Raw genomic sequence first — 12,253 nt, forward strand, 5'->3', positions numbered from 1 at the left:
TGACAACGAAACACACACACACACACAAACATGACGCTGCCAAGAAGAGACTTACAAAGCTTTTGCGACCAATCACAGGACAGATCTGGGATAACGTGTTACTTAACACCAAAGAGCCGCTGTTAAAAGCAACACTTTCTCTTCTCTGTCGCTCATTACAGAGTTATTTTAAGACAGATGTAGTCATGCAGACTTTAGTGAGCTTTACAATGCGGCTCAAGCTACAGTGTGAGTATTAGTATTGATATGGTATGTCTTTCTTTATATAACTAATCAAATTAAAAATAATCCGTTATATATAGCCCTCTGCTGTATATAGCCCTCTGCGTACTGTTCGTTCGGTGACGTATGGGAATTATCTTGTTTGTTTACACCACATATTACATGTCTGAATCATGAAACGTGCTATATTTGGACAGCCTTAACCCAGCGTATTAAGCCCTGTAGAGGGGGGGGGGGGGGGGGGGGGGTGCACGGTGACAGGGACCCATGATGTTGGACGTCCTCAGCCGCTGTGTTAATGTTGACGATTAGAGGACACGCCCCTCCCACATGGCCCATGCTGTACTGGTTACATAGAGGAGGAGCTGCGGTTTGTTTTGGAGCCATGCCAGGACCGATTCAGGCCGCGAGGACGAGAGCGAAAGAACAGAATTACTTTTACTTTCACGGAGGAGAAGGCCGTCAGTCATTTGTGACCAAACACATCACACTTACAGACTATATTTACTGCACTGTCTGCTGGGTTTGCTTTTTCCTCCACATTACTGGTGACTTTCACATGTAGGTCATCTTTATTCTCTTACTTTTTGTTTCCTCCTCTGTGCCTCGATCCTGAAATGCACCTGCAGAGAGTTTGCATGCTTTACCTTTTTAGGTCACACTGTAGGTTTATTTAACTTTCTGAAAATGCATTAACATATATTTGACTAATGCGTCAAAGTAGTCTGTAAAATAGAAAATCAACTGTTACTCTCTATTAAAATAAAACAGCAAACTCTTGACCTGATTGAATGAACACTTGTATCTGCAGGTCTGTTATTGGTCATTGCTTTCTGATGAAATGCCTCCATAACTCTCCACCAACATGAGTTTCTGAATCAGTAAGAGATGAGCTAAATGCCTGCAGCTGCAGAAGCATGCTTCATGTGAGGCCTGCAGCACACTGCCTGGTTTTAGAAGCTGTATATTTGGATAATCAGAGTGACTTGAACAACAAATCAACGGACAGAGTAACGTGACAGCGTAACCTGCACCCGTGTTTGTTTTTCCATGAGCTTCTTTTAGCGTCTCTCTGTAACCAGGAAGTCTAAAGTCACTGCAACACGCTTCAAAACCGTCTGCTCAGCTCAGGTGATGATCTGTAACATGTTAGCACCGAATCAGGAAGTGCAGTTCAGGATGCTGACAGCGTGGAGGAAGCACTCTGGATGCAGATCGGCTGTGACAACTGACATGCAGTTTGTGTGCGTTGTCGTTTCACAGCTCTGTGCTGTTCAACTCAACCAGAAGAGAACTCAACGGGTTGTGAGGTACAACTATGTTTTGAGTTGAACGTTGGAGAACAATTACAGCTGCTTTAGCAGGTACATTTACTAAAGTACCGCGCTTCACTACAGTTTTGAGGTATTTGTACCGTATATATGTATGTTGAGTGTTTTAATTTTCCGCTACTTTATACTTCTACTCCACTATATTTACCTGATAACTTTAGTTATTTTGCAGATTGAGGCCAATAATTAAAGATAATCAACAAATAAATTACGATGCATTGTTACAGGTTAAGATAATATAAAACTTTATTGATATCCGGGGTGGATAATTCATAAACTACCCTAAAGAATATAAAGTCATTTTCCACATTTACCATCTGCAATTAAAGATGAACACATTAATGCATGAATAATTATAATCCAATAACAAACCTTATGAAATATGCCACTCTGCATAACAAGTACATTTTACTTTTGGGACTTGAAAGTATATTTTGGATGCACATCCATTAGTTATTAAAAGATGCGAGTGCTTCCTGCACCTCTGTTCAGCAGTGCTATGTTATGGGTAAGTCTCCCAAATGTTTATTTTGGAACACAGAACGTTTCAACACACCATTTTTCAGAGCAGTAATTTGTCAGGATCCTAATCGGCATCACAAGAACTACACTGTCATCACGTGACAGAACAAAAGCGTTGAAGGTTAACAAGCTCCACGGCAGCGATTGTGTTTCTCCATCCCCTCGCTGTGCAGGACGAGGAGAGCAGAACCAGCGACCGTGTGCTTCAGCATGCACACACACCGTGCGGTGCGGTGCATGCACACGGTGTGTGTGCGAATGTGTGTGTGTGTGTGTGGTAATTATTCTACCAAAGTGTGAATGGCAGGGGAGTAAATATAGAACGTTTCAATTCCTCCACCCCCCAAACACTGCAGTAAATGAACACGCGATGCAAACATACCGCCCCCACATCCACTAACATACACATGGATGCACGCAACACACACACACATACACACACACACACATACACATGGCCACACATATAGAAGCTGAACATGAACACGCGGTCACTAATGCAGGAGGGGAAAGCACGCACCCTGTGCTGCGTTCGTGTCTCCCGAGGTTTCTCGATCACATGGTTGCATATTTGCTTATGGGAGGCGAATCCAGATAGGTGGGAGGAGGAGGAGGAGGAGGAGGAGGAGGTGAGGAGTGATGGGATTTGGGGCGGGGTCACTACTGATTACCAGGTTTTCCCCCTTTGGTGGCCTGCATTCCTCACTGTGCCGTATCGTGATCAGCGGGGCTGGGGGATGGGGGTTAAGCCCTGTAGGGCAAGGACGGAGGGAAGGATGGGCAGAGGGAGGGAGGGAGGGAGGGAGGCAGGGTCGTCATGAAGGGATGACCCGCTGATGATCATGTAACCCAGATAGCTCTGCCTTTCGTATGTGTGCACATAGATGACCTACAGGAAGGAGGGGGAAGTGGAAGTGGCTTTTTCAAACAACAAATCATCGCCTTCATTCAGACCAAAACAGAGATGTAGGTATCATGACATGTCACAAGACTTTCACAGCAGCTTACATAACCGGTCCTAGAGCAGCAGCGGTGGCGGCGGTGTCGGCCTGCTATAGCAAGGCTGCAGATATTTCCAGCTGTGTGCCAATTCTCTGCGTGCCGTGTCATTGGCAGCGACGTATGCACATTAATTTCATTAAAACGGAGTTATTCGGCCTTGTTTTCTGTCAGACATCAGGCCCGTAGCAACACGTTCTGCAGAAGAACCCACAGCAGATGAATTGGAGTTGATCGACATGAATTCAGCTGCCAGTAAAACGTCTCACAAGAGATGCGGGACTCTACTTTAACATAGCTTCTATTAAATCAATCTACAGCGTGCTCGCTGAGCGTACGCGACAAAGCTACATTCTACTAGGATCAGCGCAGCGTTTTACATAATTCATTTTCTATATTCATGTCCTGATCCAGCGGGAGTCGCGTAACGCATGTGATGTGCAGGTCCATGTTTGCCAGCTCCATTAATGGAAGACATTTGAAGCCGGTCCTTTTATAATGGATATGATGGCCTACCTTATGGAAACTTGTGAAAAATTGATATCTCCTTCTGCTGCCGCTGAGAGGGCATGTGAAACAAAAGAATCAAAAGAATCACTGTCGATGTACTGCAGTGGACAGGGACATCAGCCAAACATATTTCAGACACCTAAAACAAGGCCAACTTTAAAAAATCAATGCAGTTTACGTCTACGCTATATATAGAATATTTCTGCCAGGTTACTTTGCCATGGGATAGCTATAAAGTATATGTTGCCGACAGGAAATTGAAGCCGGTATCTATGCTTTCTTAGATCTCTCTCGTTACCTATCAAAAAGAAACGTTTGGCGAGAGCATAGATGGATACAATGGCTTCAGTCCCCTGTCGGAAACAGCTGTTTCAATGGCAAAGAAAACTGGAAAAGGATATTCCTTTACATAAATATCATACTGCAAAAGAACGTGTTATGTTGCCTTTGTTCTTTTATGTCACATTTTCTTTATTAAGCTGAAAAATAACTGCATTGTATTTCAGCGATTAAAAACATGAAAGGTGACAAAAATGTCAACCGTATTTTAAGTTTCAGCAACCACAAGCTGTTGTCGCCGGCCTAGCAGCCACTTTTAACACTCAGCGTCGAGCCCTGAACATAATTTCCACGTTCGACTCATCACAGTTCTGCCTCTCACGCATGGAGCATAAATGATCCAAAAGGCAGACAACAGCTGTGAAGACGGTTCTTATGGCTGAAGAGCGGCAGCCTCACACCACAGAGTGGGGTGATCCCAGGGTTATCGGTTTTAAGAGAGTTAACGCCCCTCTCCTCAGACTGGCTGAGAGGGACGAGCCCTATGTAGCTCCTGATAATAACCAAGATGGCAGCTGGGCTGGATAATACGTGTCAGCCAGATTAGCCGGGGCTTTTGTTCGACTCCTACGACGTGTTCAGCTACACGCACAGCCATGACCGTGAGTGTTTTGGGCCCAAAAAACAAGTACCCAGCAAGAGAAACTCTGCACAGCACAAACAGTTCCAACGCATTGTACTGCTGCGTGTAGGTGAGCCTCCCCGAGTGTGGAACAGTTCTTCTGACCGTCCAAACAGAGCCGAGGGTTGAAGCAATGGCAGCGTTCCCAGAGTGTACTGGAGCTAAGTCATCGCTCCGCAGACCACCCAATATTTTATGCCTCAGACGAGCCGGATTCACGCCGTTTACATGCAACAACAATGGCTGACCACGGAGACGGCCCCGGAGCATCGGGCCCCCTCGGGGTCCGCAGAGCGTTCCCCTCCGCGGAGCTGCAAGAGCCCTGAGCTCGTTAATTACTTAGAGACCGTCCAGGAAGTAGGCTAATGCAGTTAGACAAGAGGGCTTGTCTATAGGCTACACTTTGACCTATTGGTGCTGAAATCCATTATCAATAATTTACTCTGACAGGACGAGTAGCCGGCGAATTATTCCATATGTTATTCTAAATTTCTAAATACAGTAAAAATAGAAAGTTTGCTTCATTTTGTTTCCTTGGGGCATCAGAAGCCTCTACGTATACACAGCATGTGAACCCAGCAGTCACACAACACACATCCGCCCAAAAAGACACGCTGGTATCACCGGCGCTGTATCCTGTCCGTCCCACCCCAAACTGCCATCTCAAAAAAGCCGCTGCCTTAAACAAACATTGCTCTACCTCCATTTCATAAATTCTTTAAACTCCGGGGTTTCTCTCAATTATTCATGCTCCACAAGAGCATCCGACGGCCGCATTGCAGCATTCTCCGTGAAAGATCACCGCCTAAAATAACAATGGCTTCCCTCTGCATGGTAGAGACGACCGTCCAACGGCCATTCGTTGGCATGCAGCTCTCTCTTTCTCGATGCTTTGGCGTATGGACGCCATGCAGAGCTCCATCTCCTAATCCTGGACTAAGTGATGCCGCACAAACACACACATGCACAGACGTGGGTCTTTATGAAATATTGAGGGGCCCTTCTCTGGGATGAAAACATCTGAATAAGGCGGCGGCTGGTTGCTCTTCTCTTGCCGCGGTGGTCGCCACATCTCTGGTTTAATGAGACGAGCCGTGAGATGTGGGGGAAACAAATACAGAGCGAGCGGCTCGGCTGTTGTGACATTCTCGTAATGGTCGAAGGGACCAAAGCAACAACTGAAGGCATTTGCGAGCAGCCGCTTCCCTTCACGTTTTGAATTTTTGAACATCGTATGCATGCGTTTTTTTACACGACCCGTCCACACTCTCATTTAACGTCATTATTTCCAGCTTTGTATCTGTAATCTCTGCTCGTCCAGCCCTTCCTGTCCCACCTGACTCTGCTGAAGATAAGAAGTGGACGTGATCACCGCGTGACGTCACCCATTGGTTTGTGGACTGACGTTTTGAAGGCTTGAGTTTGGCATTTTGGCCGTCGCCATCTTGTTTTTTCATCTTGAAAAATTACAGTTAACTTTCTTGAATTGAAAACACACTGTAAAAGGGTTAAAGTTGTAAGACGAAGACATGGACGACTCCCAGACCGGTGGTAACGACCTGTCAATCACTGTGTAGCCCCGCCCTAAAGCATCCCCTGCTTTATGGTCTGTTTGACTCTAAATGGACCATAATTTACTAAATGAACATCATGCTGTATTGAAGAAGACTTGAAACTAGAGATTGAGACCATAAACTCATGTTTACAATGTTTACTGAGGTAATAAATCAAGAGAGAAGTAGAGTCATTTTCTCATCGACTTCTATACAATTATAATTATTAATTTAAGTGATTATGTGATAAGGTTCATTAAGATGTGACAAGGTTCATTAGAATGAAAGAAGACAACTGTGGGATTGCCATAACATGTATTTTTTTCACTTATGATAGAGCTAGGCTAGCAGTTTCCACTTGCTTTCAGTCTTTGTGCTAAGCTAGGCTAAACCCATCGCAGACCTCTCTCTGTGTGCTGGACACATACAGTAGCTCATTCATTTGATATCGATCTTCTCTGAGTTTCATGGCACACGAGACGATTTCCCAAAACTGTCCAACTAATTGGAAACAGGTTTATGTGACAGACGCGATCAATGCGTCCATTTGCTCTTATGCAAAAGGATCAACCGAATAACAAAACACATTAATAAGAGAAAATCCAACTGCATGATGAATGATATGAAGTGACACAGCCATTCCTGTTGTACGCAGAGCAGTAAAGATTAATTAGATTTACCAGAGAAGAAGTTCTTGGCCCGCAGGTAGCTGACACTCAGGCGGAGGATGGAGAGTTTGTCCAGACTGGCGGTGACCTCCTCGGGGAACGGCAGCAGGCTGGCCAACCGCTCCAGCTCCCCGTTCAACCGGTCTCGGTGCCGTTTGGACGGGTTGGACTTGGCCCCTTCAGTCGGTGCCTGCTTCACCCTGACGGACGTGATAAACGGAGAAAGTTGTCACAATAAACTCATCAGTAGGCACCAACAGAGGATTGGTTTGCCTTGCTTTCATTGTGGCGCCGGGAGGATATTTTGGGTCAAAACAAATGTCTCCTACAAAAGTCGGCAGAACCGGAGGTTTCCCTCGAAACTTAATTGACCACAGTTTTGTTTTATGGGAATGTCATTTTTAGGAGACTAGGCTGAATATTTTGGGGGTAAAGTGACAAATATAATATAGAATATTTTTGATGGGGAGAAACAGGCAATGTGAAATAACCTTCATTCATATAGAGCGCTGCAGGGATGACATATTGTTGTCGGCCAAGTTAGCATCACTCTGGTTCCTTCCACAAATGGATTTTGGATTATTGCAGAAAATAATCTCTGTGGCAAACAAACATTTATGATACTTAACACATTTTGTTCAGCAAGATAATCTTCAAACATAAACACCACTTTTATGATGTTTTAAAGCCTGAATAAAATGTTCAGGAGTACAAAGCTAAAGTTAGGCTGTAAAGGAACTCCACCACGGTCACATGACTTCACCACCACTAAGCTGAAGGAGGACTAGTGTTAGTGAGGACGTTTAGTCGCCTCATTTAGACTCTCCTTAGCAACCGCCTTTATTTTAAGACACTTAAACGCTTCTAAATTCACCAGAGAGGTATTTACTGACCTCTTCTATATCGTAGAGCTAAACATTAAAGTCTCTTGAGCTTGTGTTAACCACAGACCTTATTTCAGGCGTCTAACCAAAAGCAGATTAAAGAAATGTATTGACTTCGAGACGAGGGAAGTGGATCTGCAAAAACGCTGACTCATTTCTGGGTGCTAGGACTCGTTCCAACTGCACTCTGTTTGATCAGCGTTTCCCAGTCTGACCGGAGTTCCCGAGCAGCGATTGGCTCTTTTAGAGACTCCTCGGCTCTGATTGGGTGTCTTTTATTGCAAATAAGGAGCAATAAAAGGAGGCTTTTTGACAGACTATCCGTCTCTTGTACTAATGTCACAATATAAATACAGTTTGAGCTAATATATATAATATAATATATTTCTATTAAAGTTACCGAATGTAGCTTAAAGTGAACCACAGACCTGGAGAAAACCCCAGCTCAAACTCAACAACAAACATTTGATCATTTGATGACGTGTAGCAGTGACTGATGCACTGATCGATCGGCAGCGGATTGAAACCGTCGTTCTTTGGTGAGAAACTTGAATTAATACAGTGGTTTGAAGGAACTTAAATAAATATTAGAGAAGGAATTATGACCTGTTCAACTTCTTAACACGAGCCAAATGCAACTTATATAATTAAAACTACTAATGCCATTATTCTCAAACAATAGAAAAACTGTTTTATTCCCTATTCCTTTGAATTGTGTGTTTTTACGCAAAAAAGTAACGGTTTACGCTGACTTCAAGATGGTTGAAATGATATTTTTGGGATGGTCATGGAAAAAGTTAGTCAGCAGCCTCGATGTCAATTAAAGCTCTAAGTAAGAAAATGTTAATCGGCAGGTCAAACTTTTAAAATAATCAAATCTGGCCAAGAATATTGCAAAAAGTGCATCTCCAGCACTGACTGTGTTCCCAAATGATTTCAGTAAAGTGAGTTCAGACTCTGATCTGTGTTTGATTGGCCAAGTCTCTGCATGTCTATATATTCTTATTATCATTATTGTTGTTTGATAATTACTTTCCATTTATTATCTTTAACATTAAAAGTATTCTACGGTATTTTACCTTTTTTTCAAGTTACTAACCATCATCTACAACAACAACAGGGTTTGAATTGAATTGACAGTTTATAGTCCATAATAAACAGTTCCTCACTGGGTCTGAGACCCTGCAAGAGATCTCAACATAAACTGGATGAAGAAAAAACATATTTCTGCTGCACAAATTTAGATCTAGTATTTTCTGTTTGTCTTTAATAGTAAACAGCTTCAGCTCCGCGGGGCTGTAAGAAGAGTTTAAGTTCCTGAGTGGAACCGCTCACATCCTCTGGGGACCATGATAGTCACATGCTGTATAAACAGAGGAGGTTGTAATCAGACAAAGACTGGTTTAAATGGGTCACAAGCCAAAGCGGTTGGACTCCACGTGGCAACACACAGATGTGGACCAAACATATTGCTGATTGTGTGTCACCTGCTTCAGATAAGAAAAGAGCCTTCAATGAACCGCAGGGGAGAAAATCAGGTGTTGCAGCACAAAGACCGAAATAAGTACAGAAAGAAAATGAAATGAAATGAAAATACGGGCCAAATCACAATTTTAACCATGTTAAAACCAAATATATTCAGATAATTTAAGCATGTTCTGTTTCTCAACAGAACAAAATGCATTGTTTTGTTGTTGTTTACAAACATTACTAATGTAAAGAAGCATTTAACTGAATCGGAAAATATTAACAAGTTAGATTTAATTGCTGTCTTTTTTATTTTTTCCACAAACATGAACAATATAGCAGCAATATGATCCGACATAGTGTGCAGTTCATGTACCGCGACACTCAGACACTGACACATGAACATCTGTTTATACTGTACACCATGGATGTCGGTGTGTTTGACCTGCAGTGCTGGTTAAACACACATGTGTGGATACAACTATAGGATAAAAAAATATTGCATCATAATTAATACCTTGATTTTATATATTTTCCCCACTCTGTCTATAAGCTGTCATGTCGTTTGATCAAATGTCTTTCATGAATTACCAGAGTACAAAGTCATGTCTCAAAACTGCACGTTTGATCTGATCAACAAACCAAAAATTTAAACGTTGGTCAATCTGGAGATTTCAGCAATATGGCTGCTCAGGTGGCAGACATTATTATTTTATGGATGTTATGAATAAATTGAACCTTGATATGAAAACACACAAAAGAAAAGCAATAATTATTCAGATTGTGAAAACTGCAACCAGCGAGCAATAAATCCATCAGTTATCAAAGCAGTCACTGATCAGTGTGTGTGTGTGTGTGTGTGTGTGTGTGTGTGTGTGTGTGTGGGAGAAAAGCCTCGTCATGAACCACACCTCTACACTGACCCTGCTCTGACAACCTGATCCACTGAGTCAAATCTGAGCTTCTCTGTAACCAAAAGGTGCCTCACCATAGTCTGAGTCCATCATGAGTCCATCATGAGTCCGTCTCATCACAAGAGGATTATGGGAATTTTTCATTTGTGCTACTTTTGCAAAAACTGAGTCTCTCTCTGTCTCTGTCTCTCTTTTTTTAGGAATTATCATCAGTTTCTGACATAAAACATTCTCCCAGATTAAAGCATTTTCAATGGAAACCGTCTCACTTCCTGTAACATGTTTCACTCGCAGGATATGAATTACTAATGATAAAATAAATGACTTCATCAGAAGAGCAAAACATAAAGACACAGAGGTGAATCATCCTCCTGTTCAGTCTTTATGAACACATGTTTACAGTGCTCACACTTTATAATAAAGTCAAGTTGTTCATATTTAATTTGGATGACCTCATCATCACTGCTGAGGATTTAATCATGATGGAAAAAAAGACGTTTGGGTTTTAAGTCAAAGCCTTAAAACATATGAAAGGCTATTTCTTTCAAATTGCGATTTGTAACATATTAAGCTCAACAAATACATGTTTTTATTAATAAACGACGGATTATTAAATATCCTAAACCAATCAAAAATAACCTGACGACGTTAAAAACAATGTGTCTGATCGTCTGAAGGGCGTTTTGACAGAAAATGGCGCAACAACCTGCATGAGGGCCCCACTGACTCAGAGACGTTATAACAACAAAATACAAAATAATGCGAAATAAAAAATGCGTGTGTTCTTTACGTTCATTTGCAGGAGTATTTTTTTTAAATAGCTCTATGAATACAAATCTAAGAGAGAAGCGTTGAAGGTTAAAATCAGGCCGCAGTTGCAGGCCTGCAGTAATCCGCATGCATTAAGAACCCGGCACAACGTTTTATAACGCACAGAAAACCTCCACCTTATTGTTTTCATCATAGAACATCAATAAACAACTCATTAGAAAGCATAAATACGCATCACCCAGCAGGTGCATTTACGATTATTTGCGTTAAAGAGCAAACGAAACCTGGAATATTTTCTAAATCGATGAAAGAAACTGGTTCTCTAAATGTTCTGGAGAAGAGCTGCAGGCTCGCAGCGGGTTCGTGCATTTAGGAACCAACATCAGAATATTCATGCTCTCCAGGTCGGTTTTCACTATTTAACACGAGGCTGTTTTCAGTGAATTTAATTGTCATTTACAATAAAATAAATAAATAAACGAACTTACGCTCTCTGGACTGGTTTTCTCCGCTTGCGTCCTGCATACATGACGGCTCCTCTTATATAAGCCTCCGATGAATCCCTCAGAAACACACAGAGCCTCTCTCTGCGCTACATGTAAGCCACGACAATATTCTGCTATAATCCTCCAGATCAAGACCGGCAACACATTCTTTAAATACAAAAATCAGAGAAATCAAACAAAATAATAGCCAAACGAAATAAGTTATAGGAACAGGACCTCGTTTTGTTTTCTATGGGCCGATGCACTTCGGAGTTAAATCAAAATGTGCAGGAAAAAAACAAGAGATTGGGCAGAACGCGATCCGCTGAAAAATTAATTTAAAAAAGAGAAAAATAAGGAAACAGTTGCGGTCCCATCGGCCCTCACGGAAAGATGAAGTTGTTCCAAGTAGAAAGACGATGTTGAGTTTTCATCCTCATGAAGAAAAAGATGAAATTATCTGAGAGGAGACGCAGTCTGCAGAGGAGCCCTCCTCATCCCCCTCCGGGTTAGAAATACAACTAAACAATCTTCAAATAAAACGCATAGAAAGCTCCAAGTATTTACATTTTATAATCTACATCAGTGCTGCACTCCAATTAGCGCCGGACATGAGCTGCAGAGGAGGAGGAGGGGGGCAGCGAGTGCGCGCATTCCACTGGCGGGCACACCCGACACAGATTTCCGACGGTTGCGAGCACGAGAAGCTTCTTATGAAATTTACAGGACAGGGGCAGGAGGCGACGCGCGCCCACGAGGGAGAGTCTCCTGGAAACACGGGTCCACGCCGGCGCGTTCGCGAGCGGGTCCCAGCGTCCAATCAGCGCTCACAGAGAGAGATGGAGGTTTATGTTGAGCCTGCATTGGCCCGTGCTGAATGTGGGTCAGAGGTTAGACTTTTTAAATAATGTAGCTGAGTTCATTCCAACGTTCGGAGGAACTCTCTATGTCTACGAAGAACAACCT

General features: G+C 42.7%; 1 protein-coding gene across 1 annotated transcript in view; it reads right to left on the minus strand.

Annotated features, from left to right (window-relative positions):
- LOC142964476 (aryl hydrocarbon receptor-like) overlaps window positions 1–11,853 on the minus strand; it is a 29,330-nt gene extending 17,477 nt beyond the window's left edge. Inside the window, exons 1-2 of the mRNA XM_076104812.1 lie at window positions 11,291–11,853; window positions 6,779–6,966 (exon numbers count right to left, since the gene is read on the minus strand). Of these exons, the coding sequence (XP_075960927.1) occupies window positions 6,779–6,966; window positions 11,291–11,331 (229 nt within the window). The 5' untranslated portion in view covers window positions 11,332–11,853. The remainder of the gene's footprint in view (window positions 1–6,778; window positions 6,967–11,290) is intronic.
- Between the last annotated feature and the right edge of the window lie 400 nt (window positions 11,854–12,253).

The sequence above is a fragment of the Anarhichas minor genome, unplaced genomic scaffold (genome assembly GCF_050575085.1).
Source record: "Anarhichas minor isolate MPS153535 unplaced genomic scaffold, ASM5057508v1 ptg000004l, whole genome shotgun sequence".
Classification (NCBI taxonomy): Eukaryota; Metazoa; Chordata; class Actinopteri; order Perciformes; family Anarhichadidae; genus Anarhichas; species Anarhichas minor.